Source organism: Eublepharis macularius, chromosome 9 (assembly GCF_028583425.1).
Source record: "Eublepharis macularius isolate TG4126 chromosome 9, MPM_Emac_v1.0, whole genome shotgun sequence".
In the NCBI taxonomy this organism is placed as follows: Eukaryota; Metazoa; Chordata; class Lepidosauria; order Squamata; family Eublepharidae; genus Eublepharis; species Eublepharis macularius.
In genome coordinates this window covers 18250942-18276738 of record NC_072798.1, presented here as the reverse complement: position 1 = coordinate 18276738, position 25797 = coordinate 18250942, and the positions used below count along the sequence as shown (strand labels likewise).

Below are 25797 nucleotides of genomic sequence, written 5' to 3'. Positions count from 1 at the left end.
ATTTCTGCCATCTATACCCTGTTGTATTGTTCTTTTGAGCGTCCCAGACATTGGTCGTATTAACCCTGTGCTGTGCAAACTGCTATGAGTCTCAGTGAGAAAGGTGGACTCTAAATAAACAAATAAATAAAACAAACAGTGGCAAACTCTAACCATGCAATCAAACTTTCATGCAGCTTGATTCACAGTGTACCCAGACCCACATTCTTCAATGTGTGCTGGTTTTTACCACATTTGTATGTAATGGGTAAAAACTAACAGTGCTCCAAACTTTCACAGCAATCAGCTGGGAGTTGGCTTCCAATCCTCTGCTACACCTAGGCTGATATACCCAACAAACATGAATGGGTTGCAAGCAGCTGAATTGCCCATTGATAAATCAGCAGCCAGATTCCCTCTCTAAACAAGATGCTCAAGTGACTTACTTTCTGTGTGGTGTTATATTCAAGGATACTCTGTCTCCCTAGTGGTCCATGTGTATCCACAGTGGGAGAACATGTAAGATCTTTCACTTGATCCTACTCCTGTAAGATGTCTTGTAATAAGAGACTCTAGGATGTGAGCTGAAACAGGAGATTCCTTATAAAAACTGGACATACACTGAGAATACAGCACATAATGAAGTGAGTGACTTCTGAAGCCCAAGGCCAAAACAGTATAGCTGGGGCCATAAATACAAAAGGGCCATGAGGTGTACCATTATTCAAGCAATACATTCTTGATGTTAACTGAAATATACATAGACACAGTCTCAGAGCCTACCTAGATGAGTTTGCTGCAGGAACTTGCAAGCTATACTGTAGTGCTAGTTCCTGGTGGCATCATGTGAGTAAATGCGCAGCAGGAATCGATTTAGATTGGGTTCACTGTGGGCCAAGCTACAAGTGACGAATGACACTTGCCTGGCAAGTGAACAGACTCACGTGTATTCCTCCCTGTTCACTTGCCATTCACTTGCGCTCCACGATCAAGTGTGAGATAGAAGGAGGAATTTCTGTCTTCTTTCCTGTGCTGTTTTTGGAGGCTGAAACAGCCCGGGGGGGGGGCACACGGGGAGCATTATTTGCTCTGAGGGGAAGCCCTGCTTCAAATGGAACAAATAACTCTTCTCTCTGGGCTGTTCCAGCTGCCAAAAACAACAGTTTTGGAGAACCAGGTTTGGAGAACTGGGTTTGATTTCTCACTTCTCTGCTTGAAGCCAGCTGGGTGACTTTGGGTCAGTCACAGCTTCTCAGAGCTCTCTCAGCTCCACCCAGCTCACAGGGTGTTTGTTGTTGTGGGGATAATAATAACACACTTTGTAAACCACTCTGAGTAGGCATTAAGTTGTCCTGAAGGACAACTTATTATAAATTGAATTCAATTATAAATTGAATATTATTATTATTATTATTGTTCCAGAAGTGATGTCATCTACCCCCCCCCCCCAAACCTGGGTGGCTTTCTCAGGGCCGGCCTTCCTAAGGGGCAGAGGACCAAGGCGAGGCTGACCCAGGCTGCGGAGATGCCTCCTTCTCTTGCATGAATGAGGTGTCTGATATTTTGATCCTATTTCCCCCAGTCAATCCAAGAGAATACCGGACTGTCCGGGTGAATACCGGATACCTGGCAAGCCTAGCCAGTACAATCTAATCCCTCCTTGCAGATTCTATACTAAAAGCATTAAAACCAGACTTTTGGAAGCCAAGGCTGCAATCCTAAGAACGCTTTCCTGGGAGAATGCCTTGCAGAATAAAATAGAACTTAATTCTGAGTAGATTTGCTTAGGATTGTTCCCTGAGTAGCTCAGCATGAGTGCTTTATACCATCATGGAGCCAAAAAAAAGATACTTTTTAGTCAGATTTAGAAGTACCTTCTCTCCTTACATGTTTTTAATTCCAAATGAATTGATTTCCTAATACAAGACATATTTTTACCTACTGCATTAACACACCTATGGGTTTGAATTACTATATCTAGGTAAGTGCCGACATGCTCATGATAAATGGGTATTTTAGCTATAAATGAGGAATCGAGGCACTCTCAAATGCTTAGAACAATTCTACCATTATCAGAGTGGGAGAAAAATGCCCTCCTTTCTATTCCATTTACAGGTCTCGATACCATTATCTTATCCCTTGTTAGACTGAATTCACATGTTTAACTTAAAGTGCTTTTCAGCTCTTCCTTTGGTGTACAGGCATGAAAAACACAAAAGGCAGTTTTACAAGCACTTATGCATGTGTGAAAAACAGGCAGGCAGTGGAAACTGCATTGGGTTTTCAGATAAATTGATGGCTACGAAAGTAAGCTGATTTATAGTCACACTGTAACCTTCTTGTGCTTTACAATGTACTTGTGATGCCAGTCTGTCGTCTTTTTTTCTAAACTAAAACACTCTAATAAATGTTTTAGCTTTTTCTTTTCAGAAGATGCTCCTTGAGTCTTTTGATCATTTTTATTCTCCTTGCCTGTAATTTATTTATTTGACTGATAGCTCACCATCTCATCTTCAATATCTGAAAAGACAATTTTTAACTTCTTCATGAGATCTTCTTACTTTTCCCGCATATTATTTATCCTCCAAAGAGTGCTGACCACCAACGTTCTTGGGTGTTTCCCACTGCCTCAAGATTTGAGTGCTACGTAAGATTTTTCCACCTTGAGCCACAATTGCATCCTCCAAAAATGCACCCACCCAAAGTAGATCACATTGGTGTGGTCAGTTCTCAAGACTGCAACTGCAACACTGTTCGTGCCTTTTGTAATTTTCTATAATGGCCACGATAGAGCCAGTTTGGTGTAGTGGTAAGAGCAGCGGGACTCTAATCTGGAGTACCGGGTTTGATTCCCCACTCCTCCATTTGAAGCCAGCTGGGTGACCTTGGGCTAGTCACAGCTTCTCGGAGCTCTCTCAGCCCCACACTCCTCACAGGGTGTTTGTTGTGGGGATAATAATGGCATAGTTTGTAAACTGCTCTAACTAGATGTTAAGTTGTGCTGAAGGGCGGTATATAAATTGAATGTTATTATGATTTTATTATTATAAAATAATGGTATTATAGCCCACTGTGGGCTATATCCACAATGCATTTGAGATTGTCACTTAGGATCAGGGCTTTTTTTCAGTGGGAATGTGGTGGAACAGAGTTCCGGCACCTCTTGAAAATGGTCACATGGCCGGTGGCCCCACCCCCTGATCACCAGACAGAGGGGAGTTTGGATTGCCCTCCGTGCCACTGGAGTGGAGCGGAGGGCAATCTAAACTCCCCTCTGTCTGGAGATCAGGGGGCTGGGCCACCGGCCATGTGACCATTTTCGCCGAAGGCGATTTAAACTTTTAAAAACTCCCCCCTTGTTCCAGCTGACCCAAAGTGATGTCATTGTGTGGTCCTGAGACCCACCACCTCTTTTCCCAGAAAAAAAGCCCTGCTTAGGATCAAAAGAATTGTTCACTCACCTGCATTACACACACCCTATAAAGGATTTGAGATGCAAAGAGAGGAAAGAGCCTGAGCAGCGCTTTTATACTTTCCACTTGAGTTTCACTGTGTTCTCCACCGTAGTTTTCCTTGGCATGATCGAGCCAGTTTGTCACATTCTCACTTATGTAGCGACATTTCATACAACGTATTTTCAGAGCATCAGCAAACACCCCAAAGGCTGTCAACAGGGAGTTTCCTACGGAAAAGCAGAAAATGGCTGTTTCTCTGGCATTATGCCTTACTGAAATCCCTCTCTTCCCCCAACCCCACCCTCTCCAATTTTCACCCACAAATCTCCAGGAATTTCCCAACCAGGAGCTGGCAACCCAGGAGTCTCCAGTTAAAGTGCAATTGCCCCAACTATTGAGTTCATCTTAGAAGATGAATGTTCCACAGTGCGCATGGTAAAACCCTAATCGCCCTTCTATAATACTATGTAGCTGTGAAAGACTGGAATAGTCCAGTCTTCCCTCTTGGCTATTTAGTCTTTGATTCACATATTGATTCTTTACTTATGGAAAGAAATAAAGATTGTTTTGCTTGAATTCATGCAACGGATTGACAATCATCTCTCAAAGATGCTCTATTTTTACACTTCCGTTTTGCAGGTTCTGCTTTGTCATCACTGGGCAGGAGCCAGAGGCGGCAGGGTATCTGTGGAGGGTGCGGTTCAGAGACCAAGGCACAGCATCAGCCAATAAGAACATTCACATGTGACTTCCTGTGAAGTTAGTTTAGTCTGGTCTGCACTAGACAAGCATTCTACCTTTGCCTGCTGCAGCCAAAATATTGACAAATAAATTGTTCTCATTATGACAATACAGAGAGCGTGACCAAAGCAACACACAGTTCCAAAGGGGTTAGCTGTGTTAGTCTGTAGTAGCAAAATAGAAAAGAGTCCAGTAGCACCTTTAAGACTAACCAACTTTACTGTAGCATAAGCTTTCGAGAATCACAGCTCTCTTCTTCAGATGCACGGAGGGCAAAGCAACACAGGGTGTGTGGGAACTTACTGAGTGAAGGGAAACTCTTGTGAGTGTTCTGTGCCAGAGACATCCGAAGGCATCGCAACAGGTATCTCAATATTTTGCCCCCCCAAAATACTCTCAATAGCCCTCAACATTCCATGGCTTACTGGAGATAATGAAGATGCTCAATGAACACGCTCAGTGCACACTAAACCTTTGGTCTCCCCGCTTCTTTATTAAAACTTACCAATAAGAGGTTTTTTTGTACGCTTCCAAGTATGCAAAACCTCTTCTGTTGTCTGTGGATGAACCCGTTTCATTACCCTTCCGATAGGCATGGGACCATCCAGTGTGTTATTAGAAGCAGTGATATCCATTAGGTAGGGCTAATGGTGCAATTCTAAACAGAGTTACTCCAGTCTAAGCCCATTGACTTCAATGGACTTAAGACTGGAGTAACTCTGCTTAGGATTGTGCTGTAAACTTCAGGAACAGATTTAAAATGTTTTACAAGCAATATTCCTCTCCCGATCCCTTTCTCCCAAAGTTCTTGGCTCCAGCAGTTCTTCTCCTCTGACCTTGAGCTAATCTATGCTACTTAATTACGGTTCTCAAAAAGTCTCCATAGCTCTCTAGATGGCTCCCCCCCTCCCTCTCCCCATCTTTGGTCAACTGCCAATTGTCAAAATTATAGCTGGGCGAAGAAATGCAAATGAACTTCCTCCTTGACATATGCACGGCCCAGGTTTGGAAAAAAGAAACCTGCCTTAAAATAAAATACAATCATTTCTTTAAGGTCACCTACGGACTTGAATTATTGACTTGGGGGAAAAATTTTTAGACGACTCATCTTATTGGAAAGAGCCAAAACAAGGTTATAAAGTAGGCTATTAAGATGGGGGAAAGGCCCTGACAGTAACCTTGTCTAAAGAGAAATGAAAAAAAAATTCTATTACTACCAAAAAAAAGTTTGTAACAAATGTGCTGTGAAATAGCTATACAGACGGACTAGGAAATATTAGTCCAGATCTCATTGGGTTATATCCAATGATTCTGTCCCATCAATGCCATTTCTTTCCTCAAAAGCAAGGATTCCCTTTCACGTGTGTACGGTTCCACCTTTCATGGATCCAACCCATAGCTACGAAAGTTCACTGTATGGCCGTAAGCAAATAATTCTCTAATACTTAATTATTAAGTGTCTAGACGCTGTCCAACACCACATGTTTTAGTCTCAGTTCATAATCTGTAAAATAACAACTGTACCACTATACCTCAAGAGCATGCTGGGATAATATATGCAATAAATATTGCAAAGAGCTTTGCACATATACATGCTAAACTGCATAAACAGTAGTAAGGGATGTGGGAGTTCCATCAAAGTCAGAGGATAACTGACTGATAGCTATATTGAACTGAGCCAGAAAACCATCCAATTAATCTGTGCGTGTAGAGGAGGGGGGGACCAAGAGAAGTAATTCTTATTGTAATTGCAATATTTTAAACCACAGCTACTTTGCACAGGTTAAATAAGACACTGTGTGATTGTAAAGATGTATACACATCTTGCTGTTTATTACTTTGCTCATGAAAACAGTAATTGAGAAGAAGATTTATACACACCAAGGACAGTTTGGTGGCTGGGACAATCTTCTTGAGGTTGTGCCAATGAGCAATATCACATACAGTAAAAAAAGACCAGAAATGTGCCCTGGGGCAAAGCTCAAAGGTTCACCCAAAACTCTATGGTTAAACCACAGCATTTTGTGTGAATCCCAGAGCATCAACCTGACACGATGACACCACTTCCGGTTTTCCACCAGAAGTGACATAACACGTTCCAGGTTTTCACTGGAAGTGACATACAAATTGACATCACAGTGTTAAGCAGCAGTGGGGAATAGCGGGTCTGGCTGGGAGGTACACACACAGCCACACACATCCTCTCAGGACACTCAAGCTCTTGAACATGCCTAAAAAAGATGGTTGTTGTGGATTTTCCGGGTTGTATAGCCATGGTCTTGGCAATGCCAAGACCACGGCTATACAGCCCGGAAAATCCACAACAACCACCGTTCTCCGGCCGTGAAAGCCTTCGACAACACATGCCTAAAAAAGCTTCTCCAATTAGAGCCCAAGGTGGTGTTTTGTCTTTTATTACAGCAGTGCTTTTGTTTTTTCTTGTGGAGATGCCATTTTGAGTAGGAAGGGCACAGACGTTTTTGACAAGCAGCTCAGTTGCCAGCCACTGTTCACCCCAGCTGTCAAAAAAGTCAGCAGAAATACCAGAATTCAAGGTAGCCAAAAGTAGGCTGGGAAGACTGATCAAGAAAAAAAAAAATCTTTCGCCATTATAGTGGACAAGATACCTGTATGAACTGGCTGTGGGGTAAGTACTATAGCAATTATTAGCGTAATTGCCAACACTTCAAAACAACCCTATGCAGAGATTTCCGTATCTGCCTGTAGAAGCTCTTTCCTAATTGTCTTTTCCAGTTCTGTAATCCCAGTCCTACTGCACTGTTTCTTCAGGTCTTTTCTGTTTGATTAACTTGCTTTTCATATTTTGTAATCCGCCTTCAGTCTTTGTGGGAAAGGAGGGGATAAATGCAGACAAATAATAATTGGTAAACAAATGATGCATGCGCAAACTGAAGCCAATATAATGGTATTAATAATATATCACCCTTTACTCAAACTAGGAGCTACGGAGGGGTCGGATGCCATCTTTATTTATTATTAAATATTTCTATCCCACCTCCCCATTCATAAACCCTAATAAACTGGCCACACTAAAGATCTGTCCACCACCCTACATATGAGCCAGGGCTTGACAAGCAGTATTTTATCATTGCCATCTGAAGAGAAGCTATATTGTATAAAGTTGTTTTAATGTTATTTGTATACTGTTTTATCTGTTTTTAACTGTATTTATGTAATTTGAAATGCTGTACTCTGCCCTGAGCCCGCCTGGCGGGGAGGGCAGACTAAAAATCTAATATAATAAAATAAATAAACCCCACCATTCAAATAAACATCGCACCAAGAACAAAAGGCCTACATGTTAAGTTCTATCAAAAGCTCTTAGTGCCTAATGCCTACCTTACAGGGCTTCATAAAAGGACAACAGGGAAAGTTTTACCTTCTCTGTTCAAAGAACTGAGTAGCATGAGAACCTGTTGAGTAGCATGAAAACCTGTTGTGTGTTCTTATGCTACTCCAGAAAAGGCCCATGAACAAGCTGAAGATCTCATCACCCTAAATGATGGTTCATAACCATTGGGAGAAGGGCAGCTGCACAATGAGTTCTTCTTACTCATTCCACCACCAGAACAGTGGGTCAGAATGAGAAAGCACAAGGCCTCTAGGCAGTACCCAGCCAGGTGGTCAGAAAGAACTCACCACGTCCCACCACTTCCTCCTACACATTCATCTTTAGGTTCCACTGCTCATTCTGTGAAACAGGCTGCTTGCCCATCCATCTGTCCTCGGCTCTTCCATCCAGCATTCTACTAAGCCGGATGCATACAATTGGATATTATGCTATTGTAATAATTTGCCTCCTGGATTTTCCTGACCGCCCAGGAAAACACCCAGTGATGTGTGGATCCTTCCCTAGTCCCCTTGAGTGCTCTTTGCTGCCTTCTTCAGCCTTGTTTGACGGAGGCCACAATCCAAACAGTTCCGTGCTGCACTCTCTGCTGTGAGGCCATTCGTTCTGCGGAAGATCTTACCAGCTTATTGACAAGGTTATTTATCAACAATATTTTTATACCGCTTTTTGGTCAAAAGGTGGTTCACACATTAAAACAGAAGAAATTTTGTGTGTTCTCATGCCCCAACAGACATGGCGAAGACCACAGATTTGGGGCACACAGCCATGATTTAGATCAAGACTATGTGGGAAGGGAAAAATGGAGTTTCCCTCTTCAAGCTCTGCTCAGTTTCACGAATCAAAACAGAGTTTGGTTTGCCTTGACTTCAGGGGCAGCCACCCAGGGTGGGAGGGGTGCCAGAGGCACCAAAAGATACTTGCTCAGGCAAGCGGCAGCCCCAAGGTGTGCCGCCAGCCCCAGTGTTTCTGCCAAGTATGCCCTGCTTGCCCAGTTCCAGAAAGGAGAGAGGGAGGAAGAGAAGGCAGTTGCCGACTTCACCGTGCTCCCTCCCTCTGGTTTTAGGGAAGCTCAGAATGCACCAGAGCGGCTGCAGATCCATGCATGCTGGAGAGGCAGGGGGAGATGTTTCCGCTGGCGGCTGGCCTATGGTACCAAAAGCCCTGCTTAGGTCACACTTTGTGGGAGAAAGGCGGGGTAAAAGCATTTCAAAGAAATAACACAGTGGTATTAAAAGTTTAGAAAAAGAGGTGTCCCTTTAAAATTGCTAATAGCAATGAAAGGAAGCCCATTTCCAATAGCCAAACTCAGCAAGGTTAAGGGCTAAATTCTTTGATCTTTTCCTATGCTGTCAGATGCTTAATCTCAGCTGCATATGCAATTGCCCTTTGACGGACCAACAGATACACAAACGCACACACACACACACGCACACACACACTCTTAGTCTTAAGCAAATGCAAATAGAATAGGTTTGTGATTTTAAAAGTTACTTTCCCTCTTGATTTAAAAATGACTCTAAGAGGTCATTTAATTGCTCACCTTTCTGGGGCAGGTAAATCATTTCACTGCGTGCCATGTGAACGGTGACTAGTGCCATCAGGACCGACACAAAGGGAACCACAAAGCCAAGGGTTTTCACCACCGACTGCTGGATGTAGGAAATGATGAGGAACACAATAGCCGAACTTAAGTTTACCAGCCAATAAAACCTACAGAAGGAAATGCCAAAAACAGTCATGAGGGGTATGAAGAGGATGAAAAATTCATCGCAAAACTCTGTATCAGTTTGAAAATAGAACCTGCAGGTCAACTTTAGATGCGGCAACCCAAAGATCTGCAGTTTGGCTTGTGACGGGCTATGCTCAGAATTCTTGCGGGCATATGTATTCCATGTGTATCCCTAGACTACCAGATCGGGCCCATTTCAAACCACATTTTCACTTTGGTCAGATTTTGCTTGATGTCGCTGTTTTTATGCGCAGAAGCTACTGGAAAACTGGAAATAATAACAACAACATTGGATCCCAGATGTTCCCCGGAGGTCGCTTTGATCAGCTAATAAGCACTTGCTTATGGTCCCTGGCCCCAGGGAGGTCCATCTGGCCTGTACCAGAGCCAGGGCCTTTTTGGTCCTGGCTCCGACCTGGTGGAACTCTCTGTCTGAGGAAACTAGGGCCCAGTGGGATTTGTTATCTTTCCACCAGGCCTGAAAAACGGAGATGTTCCGCCGGGCATTTGGTGGGGGCTAGGCTGTCCTCTCACTGGCCATACCACTGAAGACCGTCCACTACCCATGCAGGAGCTCATAAGTGTGGCGCAGGGCATGATGTAAGAGCCAAGCCCTGTCTTTAAAATGCTGTATTTAATATTTATATCTGCCAATTGAGAAATTTTTATTCTTGTGGCCCCTTTCTTACATGCCCAGGGTAATGCCAAGTGACACTTGGGGGTCAGGCAGGAATTTTCCTCCAGGCAATATTGGCCAGGGATCCTGGAGGTTTTTTTGTCTTCCTCCAGGCATAGATGAGGGGTCACTGGGGGACAGCTGAGCTGTGAACTTTCTGCATTGTGCAGGGGGTGGACTAGATGACCCTTGGTGTACCTTCCAGCTCTATGTTTCTTAAGGGAAAGGAAGAACCTGAGCTCCTTAGAGAAAGAGTGGAGAAAAAATATACTAGATAGATATCACTGGGGGAAATAACACAAGGTAGGGTTAACTCTTCCTTCCCCGGTGCTGTGACCCCCCCCTACACATTGCCACTTCTTATAAGAACGGCAGGAAGTCAGAGAAGCTACTATCGTATCCTGTTTGATTCTTCCTTGCTGCCTTTACTTTGGGACAAGAGGAAAGTGAGAACAGTGAAATAGACCAACTGCTACAGCCCTGTGGGTGGTCAGAAGGCAGGCCGACCTGTTCCTTGGAAGAAGTATCACTTCCCATGCTTGGAGCTCTCTGGAAAGCAGAAGAACTCCATTCTAGCTTCTGTGTGAAAACCTCCTGCTGCACACAAAATCATTTGAGCTACCCCTGCAAGTTATTAATTTAAATGGTAGTGGAAAGTGTCATTAAGCCATTGCTGACTTATGGGCAAGCAGCACACTCTGGCCTTTCTTGGTGGTGTCCCATCCAATTACTAACCAAGGCCGACCCTGCTTAATTTCCAAGACCAGACGAGACCAGGCTTGCCTGGGTTACCCAGGTCAGGGCATTACTTTGAATAGCACACTCTTTTTTAAGGAGTATATTATTTTAACGTATGTATAAAAATTACAGGTGCCAAGCACTGCCTTACAAGTGGCATTCACCATTCTCACTCAAACAAGAGAAAATGCCTCTTTCTAAGAAGTTGCTTGCCACTGCACACTCATGCATCATCTCAAAAGAAAGCATGCTTTCCCCTGCCACTTCAAAACTATTGTTTACCTGTTCAACTTTATGCAAGTACAATAAATTAATACATTGAAACCCATGCAATTAATCGACTAAGTTTTTTAAAACATGCTAATTCTAAAATGGTTTAAGAGCTCCGTAAATTAAGGTTAAGAGCACTTAAGGACTCCAAGTTAGGGGCATAACCTTTAACATGTGGTAGGCCTCACGAATACAGGAATCCCCGAATTGGTTTTAACTCTGAGTAAAATAGTCTTTCATCTTGTTAGAGAAGAGAATGAAAGTGGCCAAGTCAGAGGACTACATCTGCGCAGGGTGCCTCACGGAATACGGACGGCAGCCAAAGGACAGAACCATGACAGATCCAATTTGAGTGAATTTAGTACTGCTGAGAATCCTCTGGCAGCTGTCAAGAATGCAAGCAAAACACCCCAGTGCCAGGAACTGAGATTCCCATTCACCAAGGTCACCTCCCCCTCCAAAGCTCTGAGAATTTCAACAGTAATTTTTTAAATCCCATTTTAAAAACATTTGTGTCAAAAGAAGCTGTGGGAGTTATCCAGTAAGGTTTAGTTTACAGGAAAAAAGATTATTCGGTCCATCAACGAGGAAATAACTATCCTCCTTTGCCTCCAGAGAATGAAGAATACATATCACTCTCAGTTTATAAGAGCAGACATCTGAGGCAGAACAAGGAATTACAACTAGAGATGGGCAAAAACAGGGGAAAAACCTGAACACGATGTTGGTTGCCATCCACGAACAGGGAATCACAAACAACCATGAACACGACCCTGTTCACAAACATGTTCATGGTTGGCTGTTCGTGGGAGGGAGGGGGGAGACCTGGAGGGGAAGAAAGTTCCCTGTTTGCAAATGGTGTGGGGAACCTCCTTCCTTTCAAAGTCTGCCTCCTTCCAGCCGGCTGGAGAGAGGGGGGGAGACTGGGAAGGGAAGAAGATGCTCTTCTCCCTGCTGCTATGCAGGGTTTCCCTGACAAGCAGCTCAGTGGGGGATTTAAATATCCCTCTTCCTGCACTGAGCAGCAGCAGGGAGAGGGAACTTTAAACCCCGGCAGCCTGCATTCAGCCATTGTCAGGGTTTTCCCTGACAAGCGGCTGAGTTGGGGGTGAAGTGCCCCCGGGCTTAGATTGGGGTTTCCAGGGCAACAGGAGTTCAGACAGAGTTCAGAAAGTCTGTGCCTACTGTTGCCAAGGGAATTGACTGAAAGGCGCCAGACTGTCTGGCTTGACGAACAGCTGATGAACACCACAATAGGGCTTGGAACGAACACATATTAGTTGGGAACGGGGCCTCATGAACAGCTTGCTTGCGAACAGCTGATCAGGCTGTTCGTGGCTTTTTAAAATTCGTATTGCTGTTCGTGCCCACCTCTAATTACAACATCAAAAAAATCATCTTGGTTGCCCTCCTTTGTCCTTTTCCCCGATCTGCAGCCTTTTTGAGACTGCACACAGTATACCCGGTGAGTCCTCACTATAGCTTTATACAAGGCCATTACAATATTGACTGTTTTATTTTCAATCTCATTGCTAATAATTCCTAGCACAGAACTTGCCTTTTTTACCGTTGCCACACACTGCATCAATATTTTCATTGGGCTTTCCACAATAACCCCTAGATCTCTTTCAACCTCAGTTCCAGCCAATTAAGATCTCATCAGCATATAGTTAGAATTAAACATATTTGTTCTGATATGCATCACCTTACAGTTACCTGCAATGAACTTCATTTGCCACGTGACGTGGTTGCCCGCTCACCCAGTTAAAGAGATCCTCCTGTAGCTCTTCAGTCTGCATTGGGTTTGACCATCCTAAAGAATTTGGTATCAACTGGAAATTTTGCGACTGCACAGCTTAGCCCAAATTCCAAATAATTTATGAACAAATTAAACAGCACTAGTTCTAATTACTGCTCCTTTTGGGATCCCACTGCTTGCTTCCCGCAGTCCTACTCTCTGCCTCCTGCCATGGAACCAACTCTTAATTGATTAGAAGACCAGTCTTCTTATCCCATGGTAGCTAAGCTTACTCAGGAATTTTTGTTTAGGAGCCCTGAGGTGCAGAGGAGACCCATGGCGCAGAGTGGTAAGCTGCAGTACTGCAGCCCAAGCTCTGCTCACAACCTGAGTTCGATCCTGGTGGAAGCTGAGTTCAGGTAGCCGGCTCAAGGTTGACTCAGCCTTCCAGTACTCAGTAAAATGAGTACCCAGTTTCCTGGGGGTAAAGTGTAAATGACTGGAGAAGGCAATGGCAAACCACCCCGTAACAGAAGCCTGCCAAGAAAAAGTCGTGATGCGATGTCCCCCCCACCCTGTGGGTCAGTAAAGAGGTGTACAGGGCTCCTAAACAAAGACTCGGTGCTTGCACAGGGGACTACCTTTACCTCATCAAAAGCCTTTCAGAAGTCCAAGTATATAATGTTTATTGGATCACCCTTTACTCAACAAGCTTATTAACCTGCTCAAAAAACTCCAAAAGGTTGTAGAGGCAGGACTTCTCTGTGCTAAAATGAAGCGGGTGGCAACCAGAGAATGCTTTCCCCTTGATACTGACCTAAAGCCTATTTTATTGTCCTTTAAATACCAAGCAAATACCCAGGCTTTTCGTTAAGAGATTCTTTTCAGTCATTTTATGCTCCACTCCTAGTCTGAGGATTGTTTTATTAACACAATTTTAGACTGCTCTCTTTTGTGTTTTTTTATGTCCTGGCTTTTTAAAATCGGCATGGCTTGTTTTTATTGACCTGTTTATTTATTTATTTATTTATTTATTTATTTATTTATTTATTTATTTATTTATCCATTCTACTAGCTAGGCTTGTTTTACTAACTTGTTCTACTGCATGATTTTTTAAATTGTCTTGATTAGTTTTATTTGATAGTTTTAGTTGTGAGACACCTCCAGAAGGTCTGAAAAGGCAGCATACACATTTCCTAAATAAACTACAGAAGGTATTTCCCTTCAGTTATATACACACCGATGCCATAGTCTAACTTTCATTTGGTTAGATTTAAGATAATAAATGTGTTCTTCCTTCACAGTACAATAGAAATTGATTTTTATCGCTTGCCTTCCTTAGTGTAGCAAAAGCCCCAAGCAACACCCCATATGTATTACCCCAAGGATACATCTTATATGCATTACATTTCCTTTGTAATCAGCACCAGAAAGTGTCACTTTGATTAAATAAAAACTCTAAATTACTGGGACCGCAGGACAATAAATTCTCCTGAGCTCTCTTTCAGAATGGGCTTCAGCCTTAATTCTCTGGAGTTTTCTTTAATCAAAATGATGTTGCTAATTAAGGATTAAAAACCCAGAATTGAATTTTTTTTCAAAGGAAGATTTTTCTCTCATTCATTCTCATCTCCAGGCAGGTCAAGGAGATAGAAATTTGCTTCAAGGAATCAAACAGTATTTTCACCTTCTGTAAAGCTGTGGCATTCAAGAAACCTTCGATTTAATTCAACAATGGAGATACCAACATAATTAGGGGTGAAGAAATGAGGATATGCTTAGAAAACCATCCCCACAGGAACTGGGCAAATCCATTTACCATTGATTCTTCAATTATCAATATTAAAATTTGCTGAGTTTCAACGTTCGTTAATAAAGTGATTTTATTCCTACCAAGTCTATAGTCTTTGAGTGGCAAACAGAAGGCTGGTGAGTGCAGAGCTAAAGTCCAATGGCCAATTCTGAGGCAGAAACAATGTCAGAAGGTGACAAATATTGTGGGTGTGTAAGCAGTTGGCCTGGCCTCCACCATTTTAATAGCCATTTTTAATATGGCTGCTTGTGATATTAAACATCACCAGGCCTCTGGATTTAAAATGGCCGTTGTATTGCCACCAGAGAGCCTCCAACAGTTGCTGAGTCCCACCCGGGAGAACACGGCATGAATGGAATGCCATACAGGAATGAGGAGTGATTAGAGGTAATTGGATTTGCAGTCTCTTCAACCCCTAAGAAATCCAGTGCAACAAAGGTCAGAGTCATCCCCACTTCACACATTCCTGTCCCTTCTTCTGTGATGAGATCTCCTCTCCTTGATTGAGAAGCTAACCAAATGATATTCATAAATTTGTAAAGTTGTTCCTGGGAAAGTACAGTCCCCAACTAAATTCATCAACTTAGCTCCAGCGGACTTCACTAACTTCACTATTCCTTTTGTGCCGTGCTAGAACAAGTTTTGCATTTGCTTTCCCACGCCCCGGCAGCTACCAATCAAGGCAATCAAGCTCTTTGTCAAACTCAGGAAATGACCATTGGAGCCTTTGATCTAATGGCTAGGTGGGTTCTCTCACCTCAGGGCACATTTTACTTTATAAGAGTAGTGCCGTGGCACATTCAAATTGTTCACGCATCCTGGTTGCTCCCTTAGGGTCGCTTCCCTAAGTCTCTCTCTCTCTCCATACATACTTACCGGATCCAAAGCGTTGTTCCCTTGAGATTTGCCCTAAGCCTCTTGCTCTCCTGGCCAAGAACGTTGGACGTTTGAAGCTACTCTCTTCTCCTGTGGACAGGACTACTCTTCAGATAGGTGGATATACTTATTCCCTCTCTCTAGTCCCACCTTCTGGCTAAGCTTCCTAGGACTCTGTGTGTGTGTGTGTGTGTGTGTGAGACCATTTTGCCCCGTAATTCTCTGTGTGTAGGTGCATGAAGTCTTGTTCTTTAATAAAAGTTGTTGTTTGACGTTAAGCACCAGCCTAGTTTGTTATATTGGAAGGGACCCGCTAAAAATTGGCGATAGATCCCTGTGGTTATCGGCCTCTCGCATAGCTGTCTTCCTTGCTTGCTAATTCCCCCCACAAATTCTTCTATTGCAAGGAGACCAATTCTGGCAACAGGTGGATTCCTGATTGATCGATTACTCTTTTAATCCTGCCCTTCCTTATGACATTTTACCTGCTCATCCCCTCTTCACAGCTTATCCTCACCCCCTCTTCACAGCTTATCCTCATAACAATCCAGTGAGGTAAACTAGGTCATGAGAGAACAACTGGCCCAAGATCACCCAGCAAGCTTCTTTATTGAGCTAGGATTTGAATTATAGTTTCCAGTCTTAGCTGAACAGATAACTGTACCATACCAGCTATCTCATGTAATCCAGAGTATGATAGGATAGTGTTTATTTACTTCGTTCCTCCACCCCCGTGCTTCTTTTCCATGAAAGAACATGCTCAAGAAGAGTTTAAAAAGGTAAATAAATGAACAAATAACAATATAATAAAAAAATCAAACAGACATCCAAGTTACCAGGTATAGTTTGAATGAAGACTTTTGTAACTGGAGGAGAAATTTTGAACTGGAAAATTCCAGGAAGAAAGCGGGGCCAACTTGCTCCACTCCTTGCTGCTTCTTCCTTTTGAACTACAGCCTCCAAGGCTGCTTTTCATTTATAAGAAATAGGGGGGGGGGGAGAGATTACGTAATTGGATATCTTGTGCCCTGTGACCATGCATGGTGTGCCTAGCTCATCTGTTATGAGTTGAGTGGGTGTTATTCACACACAACTGTGTTGGTTTAAAGACTCTAGCACAAAACACCAGAGTTAAAGGCACAGGGAAAGAGAAAGGCTACACAAGCAACTTGCAGCAGGCAGACTATGGGTTGGGTCCAGAACTGGCAATTTCCAGAGATTCCCCCTTCCTGTTGAGGCCCCTCACTTCCCCTGGGAGCAGCATTTTGTGGAACTCAGTGGGCTGCTGAGAGAGGGAGGCAGGAAAGTTCCAGTCCACTGCTGGAAAATTAGGCTGGGTCCATCCCAATAATTGCATCTTACTGCTTCAATGGATTGTGCTAAAATGCACATGCTCCTTCCTCGTCCCCCATTTCTGTCTGGCAAAATAATACAAATCAAGTGAAGATCTGGAAGGATTCCTGGGTATCATTTCTATTTCTACTGATTTCCACTAGCCATAGAGTAAGGCTTGTATATTTGATATTTTGTTACTGGGTCAGAGTAATGCAGCATATTGTCACCAATCACAGTTAAGCAGAAGTCTCTGGGAATTCACAGGAAGGATAAGAAGGTACTGGCCACTTCCAGCTGTTTGCCCTTAGCACGTAGCAGTCAAGAGGTCTTCTGCCTCTGAATGTGGCTGTTGATAATGCAATGATCTGCCTTCCGTGAATGTGTTTAAATTTTGAATTAAACACCGGTGGGCAGGAAGAACTTACCTGTGCATTTATACCGGTCTGCCCACTGCCTCACACACAGCTGTAGAACATCAGAGATGCATACCCGATGGAGCACTGTGCTAGCATGCTAATGTTGCACACCTAGCAGCGTTACATCCATAGCAGGGCAGTTTAAAGAGATGCACATGGAAGATCGCGCAGGCAAGTTCTTCTTAGACACAAGCACCATGCTTAAATTGGGCCCAATATTGCTTGATTTCATTGATTTATTGAATTTTTATCCTGCCCTCCCCGCTAGCAGGCTTTGGGTGGGTTGCAACATCAAAACATCATTAAAACATCAATAAATACAAGAATACATAAACAACATTAAATATGCTATAAAATGCAATCTAAAACAATAAAATATAGTAATAGCAAGTCCAAGATGCGGCTTTCAAAAAAAATCAAGCAGTTGCCTACAAGACTATTGTGGGGTCAAACACAGGAGACCCATCAAGATCACAACACAGTGGACCAGGATGTCCAAGCAAGAGATCGGCTGGATAGTCCGCCAGCTCCTCAATCCTAGCTTCCGTCACCTTGTCAGTTTCCCCTGATCACCGCCTAACTTCAGTTGTGAAGTTTTCAACGGCCCCAAACCCCTTAACCTGATGAGCCACTTGGCATTCATGATGCCATATTTAGAAAGAAATACAGCCGGAAGCACTTTCTGATGCCAAAAATGTCAACTTAGAGCAGCATTTTTGCAGAATTTTTCAACTACTAAGAGCCAAGCTACAAGTGAGTTTTTTCACGTGGAGAACACTTGATTGTTTTTGCAAGTTTTCGTGGGAACTGAAGTCCGAGTGTCCTTCCCCTCTCTGTTAGAATCGCTGCCTGAAGAGCCAGAGAAAGCCGGCGGTAGCAGCAGCTTTTGCAAATCGTTCCTCCAGTCACAAGCCTGCTGGACAAGAGGGCTCTCAACGATCATTTGGGGGCGGGCAGCTGCTACTTTCTCCCTGAAGAATCTGCTGCTGCTCTAACATGCCTTTCCCCTGCTCCTGAGTGCCTGGAGAAAAACTGGAATGAGGGCATGTTAGAGCAGCAGCAGATTCTTCCACTGTTGCTGCGGCTGGAGCTTCACCGACGCGGCGGCTTTCCCCAAAGCAGCTCCCTGGGAGCAGGACGCCCAGGGAGAAAGTAGCAGCTGCCCACCCCTAAATGATCGTTGAGAGCCCTCTTGTCCAGCAGGCTTGTGACTGGAGGAACAATTTGCAAAAGCTGCTGCTGCTGCCGGCTTTCTCTGGCTCCTCAGGCAGCAATTCTAACAGAGAGGGGAAGGACACTCGGACTTCAGTTCCCACGAAAACTTGCGAAAACCATCAAGTGTTCTCCACGTGAAAGAAGTCACTTGTAGCTTGGCTCTAAGAGTACTTGCTGAACGCCATTCCTACCCACTGTTCTTCTCCAACTGCAATGCAGCAAAGCACCAACCTGTTGAAAAATGACAGAAGCTCCTTTGGTCTGTGTCCTTCCAGATTGTAGGCACTGAAGGGACACACGATGGCTCTAATGCCTCCTGAACCCAGGGATGTGGCAGACAGTCCAACATAGAAGAGAATCTTCTGCTCCTTTTTAGCCAAATGTCGGGCATAGAGCTTCTCTGAGTAAAAATCTTCAAAGGGGAAGGCTACAATAGGTAAAAGGGCTGTACCTGCAGTAGGAAAGACAGACCAACAGAGTAAGAGGGAGAAAATTTAACAAATGCCATGTAGGGCAAGTCACATCCTGTCCAGAGTTTGGACAATAATCAGCCCAGGTGAGACAGGAAAGCTTCCAACCATGGCAAGATGGTGACTGGTTATTCTCAGCATCCAGTAATATGGTAGGTAGGTAGAAATTTATTGTATATGGCTAAGGGCCATTACAATATAACAAAAACAACTGCCCAGCAGTTATAAACAGTAATATGGCACACTGTTTCTCAACATGAAACTTCCACCTTTAGTTAGCAATGCCATAGCTAAGACTCATTTGATAGAAATATCTTCCAGTTTAGGACACTGAACTTTAACCAGTTAATTGAGAGAATAATGAATTAATTGTCTCAGCTGATTGTTTGGGGAGAGATTCTAATAATTTGGGCTATCAGTTAAGGACTCACTTTTCAAATGTTTAGAGTATTTGTTCCTGCTCCTCAGCACATTGATGGAAAACAGCACCCCAGAGAGTTTGCTTTTTACCTGCAAAACCGCCATATTGTGTTTTTAAGGGCATATGACTTTAGTGGATTTTCAGAGGAATAGACAAGTACCCCAAGCACACTACGTGCACACTATGATGGCTGTTTTATCTCCCTCAGTACCAATCACAATAAGCCAATCACAAGCCATACCACCTCCAAGCCCTAAAAAGAGGCCATAAAAAGGCATGTGTTATTATGAGACAGCCAGTGTACATACTGTATATGGCTAAAGGCCATTAAAATATAACAAAACAACTTCCCAAGCAGTTATAAACAGTAATATGGCAAGTTGTTTCTCAACTGACAGGATTTTTAGGGCTGACAGGATTTTTTAGGAGACAGTGTGTGAGAGTCTGACAGGGAAGGTCAGACAGGTTCCCCTCTGGAGTGAGAAAAAAAGAAACCTTTTGCCCTAACTGTAACATCAGTGTTTTGAGGAAGAATTCTTGTTTAGAATTCCAAGTATAAAAGCCAGCACAAACTGAAACCCATTTACACAGCCATGATAGAACTGGGGTGGTGGTGGTGGCAAAGAGTGATTGGGTAGTAAGTGGAGACTCTATCTCCATCACAGTACACTTCCTGTACTGCCATTTTGGTAGCACCAAATTAAAAAAATTGGACAGTCTGTGCCTGAGCGCAGCTGACATTCCAATGACCATCAAAGAAAATATTCCCCATAAGCATGATGTATCTCAAGATACCTACCTATAAAATGCAGCAACATGCAGATATACATCAATTTGATCCTCCCCACCAGGCACTCCGCAAGCCAACCCATCAGGACAGGTGTCACCATACATGCCCCCACAAAGCACAGGTTAACCATCGCTGCTTGGTAATTGCGGTAGTCAAGCTTGACGGTACAGAAAAGGATGACGTTGCAAACAATGCCAAAGAAAGTGAACTTTTCACACAGTTCCACCAGCAGCAAGCACACCGTCACCTGGAGTTCTTTCAGTGGCCTTGAGCCAGACAAGTTGCCGATCTGGTCGTGTGTGGGGAAGAGATCTCTTTCCTTTTCAGAGATGTGACTTACAAGTCTCTTGTCTTGCAAGGCTCTTGCATCTACCAATGGCATGGCTTGGTGTCACTGGATGAGACTACCTCAGAGTCACACAGGGTCTGCGCATGTGCGCTCCTTGGCTGCAATTAATGCATCTCTGTTAAATTCCATTCCTCGCCACAACAATCCTCTGGACTTCCCTCCTTCTCCTGCTTTGAGGCATCAGTATTAACTTATTTCAGCGGACAACTTTTGCAGAAACCAATCAGTTTAATTAGCTTGTTTTGTTGCAGACGCCATCTTCCTCCCCCTCCCCCCTCTGAGCAACAATTGCCTATTAAATTACGTGAATCCAATACAATGTGCAGCAAACTTTATCTGCCTGTTACAGATAAAGGTTTAAATACTGAGGGAGGGTAAAGCACCTCAGCAAAATTCAAGTATTAGAATCAAGAAAATAACGCAGGGCTAATATTCTGATGCTTTAATTAAGCAACCACAAATGAAACTGGAAGCAAAGAGATAAAGACGGGAGGGATTCGTGTCAGCAGATGAACAATAGCTTATCGTTATTACATTTCTGGTTATTTTTGGTGTTAAATTCAGATAAGAAAGTTAATTAGGAAAAAAAAAGGATCCACCACTTGATTTAAGGGGAATAAGTAATATCTCTGTCATCAGTCCTCCCAGCAAATAACGACAAGGGTCTAACAAAAAGAGGAGATGGTGAAACAGAGAGAGAAAATTTCAAGACAATTTTTTCCCTGTCCTGATAGCACTCTAGTCTCAAACACTTGAGATTCTGACTAGAGAAATGCCAGTTTGGGGGTAGGTATAATGGGTAACAATGGCTTGAGACATCTGCTTTCAGTTTATTTAGGAAATGTTTCAGCTGACTCTCCTGAGACCTGCTCAAAAATACTAACAACTGAAGACTTATTTTAAAATCACATCATAATAAAACAAACATAAAAAGCACCAAAACCAGCAGCAATGGAACTGTCATAACACAGCATAAAAACAGCATAAATTGATCTGTGTGAGTCATAAAACAACGAAAAGGGAGAGAATAAGATAGTCTTGTTTGTTAGGCCTCGTGGAATATTCTCCCCAGACCTACCCTTCCAGCACCTCAGGGTTGCCAGCCTCCACGGAGTGGCTGGAGATCCCCCGGAATTACCACTGGTCTCCAGGCCACTGAGATCAGTTCACCTGGAGAAAATGGCTATTTTGGGGGGTTGACTCTGTGGAATGATGCCATGCCAAGGTCCTTTCCCTCCCCAAGCCCCACTTTCTCCAGGTTTCACCCCTCAGATCTCCAGGTATTTCCCTACTTGGAGCTGGCAACCCTACAGCACCTACTTCATTCTTTTTATTCCTGATACCAAATAAAAACAGATCAGTTTTTCCCCTTAGTTTTTTATTGAAACCTACTTTTAAATTTGCTTAGATTTTTACAGTTGTCTTGTTGCCACGACTGGTCTGTAAATTGCTTTAGCTGTGAACTGCAGGATTTGCTTTAATTTTCATAAACCATGTTGGGGGGAGGAACTGCTGAAAGGCAGCCATATGCATTTCTGAAATAAATATATAATAAATAAAACAATGGCAGTGTCAGACAGTGGCAGTTTAGACACATACAAAAAAAGTAGTCTCTTGCAAGCAACGTCAGTCTTATAGCTCCCACATAACCACCTTCAGGAAAATATGTTTATATTGCCACTTTCCTCCTTAGCTATGTTTCTTCTGTACAAAAAAAAAGTTACAAATCAATATAAAACGTATCTCTGAGCATGTACAGAATGTCTTTTGCTGCCTAGTGAGCAATCAGAGCTTGTCTCCACAGGCTTAGAATTAAGTAATTAAGCTTCTTGAGAAGCTGAAGGATAGGGTAGATGTGGGACCTGGGGATATCAAGAATTACAACTGATCTCCAGACTGGAGGAAATGGCACTTCGAAGGGTGGACTCTACAGCATCACATCTCTGGTAAACAACCACCTCTCCCCAAACCCCACCCTTCCCAGACTATACCCCCCCAAATATCCAGGAATTTAGCAAACTGGAGTTGGCAAACCCACTGGCAGACCTTGGATACTGTCCAAAGACAGAGACTCTCCATCCAAACACAGCTCTGCCCTTCTGCTTCCCCTGACAGCCTTCTAGAAACATGAGTTGGCTTATGTACTAAGTAGAAATACTTATGCTTAAAATTTTTTTTTTTGCATTTTTTTGCAATAACATGGCTTTAGTTATTATAAAGGCAGAAGAAAAAAAATATGTGTTCTTAAATGTCTTTGTTGCAATTTAACGTTAAGGAATCCTAGAAAGCCCTCTAAACCTTGCAAAACCTTATTTTCAGTTGAAATAGTATCCCTAGGGACTCTCCTCCTCACCCCTATAATCTATCCTTTTCCAGGGCATTGGTTTTTCCATTGTCTATAGACTTTGCCTGGCAATCACATCCTTTTCTCTCCCTCAAACTTGGCTCTCTTTTCTTCCCACTATGATAATGGGTCTTAATTGTTAACCAGTGAGAAACAGAGCACTCTGCAGATGCTCAGGAGAATCTTATTTACAAGTCCCTCTAACATATCCTGGGGAAGAGCACTGACATTCAAGACAACCACCAAAGCTGAATGGTATCTCAAAACACCAGCTGTCTCCTCACAGACCTCTGACTAGAAATTTCATTTGAGCAGGTGAGGCTGTTTGGCAATTTGTTGTTAACATATTAAGAGTCTTGTAGGAAGCAAGGCTTTTATAAAGGAAGGGGGAGCAGCTAAAAAGCTTTTTAAATATATATATATATATATATATATATATATATATATATATATATATATATATATATATATATATATATATGAACTCCCCCTGAAGAGGGACCAGGTACCCACCCCCTGAGGAAGCTTGGAGGTCTACCAAGGACAAAAAGAGACAGTAAAATATTTCCCGATATTTGAGGGAATTGCCTCCGAGACAAATGTTTGGTGGATACAAAGCTGAAGTCCTTCCCTACTTTTGAATAATCCAAGCTCCAAGGGAATCTACAGGCCAGGCAGCCAGTTGCGTTGTTACCTGTTTCCAGCAGCCCATAGGCAGCTTCTTTCGGCTGGAGACTTCATCTGTGAAAAGCCGCTCTAAAAAGCGTCAGTGCTACAATGACATGCCCCACCAGGGGGGAAGATTCAAGCATGTTTACTTGGGAGTAAGCCTCTTTGCATACAATAGGACTTAGTTCTGAGTAAATATACATAGGCTCAAGCAGTTAAAGGTACAAATACAGTTACCAAACACCCAGCCATACGTGACTTGACGATCAGATATAGCCCAAATAACTTCCCGACCTTTGCTAATATACAGCCCAGTCAGTCGCATACTTATTCAGAACTGAATTTCACTGGTTTTATTGTATACATGGCTTGTGGGCTGTAATTAAGATTAGTTGATGGACTGAATCTCACTGAATGTCATGAGGCTTACTCCCTGGTCGTAAGCATAGAATTGCCACCTAGAATTTCCAAGAAGTGTACATTTATTGGAAACTAAAGCTTGTGGAACAAATTGTGAGTTACTTCCAAGAAAAGATGTACCAAATTAGGCTATCAGCGTGTCTGCATAGATTTGTGTCATTTTACCTGCTTACTAAGAATAAGGATTTGGTAAATTCTGAGTAAACAGAAAAGGGGGAAACTTATGCAAATTAAATATAGGTGGGCTATAGGGGAAAATAGCTGCAGGGAAAAGATATGAAGGGTGCTAAAACTTGTTCATTGATTACTGGAGCTGTAGTTGTCTTGTCAGTATATTTTAGAGACAGTCTTTTACACAGACACAGTATGGGGGGGGGGAGTGTGATTTAGAGAGACAGCCTAATGTTCCACAGGGCTGTGAGGGTTAAGAGAAAAGTCATTGTGGTTAAACTGCTGAATGTGTGTTCTATACTAGTCTTTATTCCTCTGCCTATAGGTGTGGACCTCAGAACATTATCCCTCTCTTTTTGGCAACTGTGATTTCACACCCCATATGCTTGCAAGTTTTTCTCTGCAGCTATAAGACCTAGATGTTTTAGAGAAGGGCTAAGCCAGATATAATGTCAGGAGTTCTGTGAATGGCATTTCTGGTGTTTTTTTCTTTAAGTGCACATGGACCTAATTCTGAATAAGACAACAGAGCAAGGGGAAAAGAAAGAGGCGTAAAGCTTGAGTCATTTTCTCCACCCAAAAGAACTCTGTAGGTTGCAATTTATTTTTTAAAATGTATTTATTTAAACTATTTTTTCCTGTTTTTCTCTTGCAGAGCAGGACTGAAAGTAGCTCACAAATTGAAAAACATAATTGAAAATTTTGACAGGAGATTAAGAAGAAATCGGCAAATCTACAAATCCTGCTATTCATACACTGTCAAAGCTTCGCCTGTACAATCTGGCCTGAGACAACTTCCTAAACTTCTGGAGGGCAGTTCCTAAAACTTGAGATAAGGCACTTGGCATCAGGCTGTAGGATTTCCCAACTCTGGGGTGGCAGGGTTCGGGGAAGGGACTCTCAGCATAAGAGTCCACCCTCCAAGTCAGCCATTTTCTCCAGGGGAACTAGGCCGTTTCCAGATGGCTTACCTGAAGCCGCTCCATGCTGCAATGTTGTGGATCGTGCCGGAGAAAACGCGCTATTTCGCATTTTCCCCGGCACGATCCACAACATTGCGGCATGGAGCGGCTTCAGGTAAGCCATCTGGAAACGGCCCTGATCTCTATTACCTGGAGACCAGTTGTAATTCTAGGTGATCTCCGTGTCTCTCAGCTAAAGGCATTAGCTGATTTTCCAGCTTGAACAATCAGAGGTGTGAGGTTGGACAGATAGAAAAACTCTGTCCTTAGGAGCAAGTTTGCCCCTGTTGGGGAAAAGCCAGGTTCTCTTAATGATATTGTAAGGACCAGGCCTTGTACCATTTAACACAGAATGCTAAGTTCGAAACTTTGGTTCAGGCCTTATATCCTGCAAGATTTCTCACTAGGCCTGTTTGCTGGGAAAGTCCCAAGCTCTGTTAATTAGCTGCACCTGGGCTGCTTGCTTCTCCTGAGAGAGCCACCTTGGAGAAGGTGAGCACCGGTGCTGATCTCAGCCCTACCTTTACTCCCTAAACTTTCACAAGGCTGTAACATCCAATTAAGAAACCGAGCCCTGATTGGTTCCTCAAGGGGGCTGATGCCCCTCCAGATTTCAAGAAGCCTCTTTGTCTCTAGGCAGTTTACCAAACCAGCCTTGTACCTTGTAGCTATTTCCAACTACCTGCAATGTGAGAATAGAACCCCTCAGCTCTGTGCCTCCGGGGTGCCTAGAATAAGCTGGCATGGATGGACTTGGGTAAGATCAACCAGCTTTGGAACCAACTCAAAGAACAGTCAGATAGCCAGTAGTATTTTAGCTAGTTAGAACGTATTTAGATCAGCAAG

At 43.2% G+C, this 25797-nt stretch overlaps 1 protein-coding gene across 1 annotated transcript in view; it reads right to left on the bottom strand.

The window, feature by feature from the left end:
* SLC15A5 (solute carrier family 15 member 5) overlaps positions 1-20418 on the bottom strand; it is a 48938-nt gene extending 28520 nt beyond the window's left edge. Inside the window, exons 1-4 of the mRNA XM_054988603.1 lie at positions 20046-20418; positions 18587-18806; positions 9089-9258; positions 3441-3661 (exon numbers count right to left, since the gene is read on the bottom strand). Coding sequence (XP_054844578.1) covers positions 3441-3661; positions 9089-9258; positions 18587-18806; positions 20046-20418 — 984 coding nt within the window. The remainder of the gene's footprint in view (positions 1-3440; positions 3662-9088; positions 9259-18586; positions 18807-20045) is intronic.
* Between the last annotated feature and the right edge of the window lie 5379 nt (positions 20419-25797).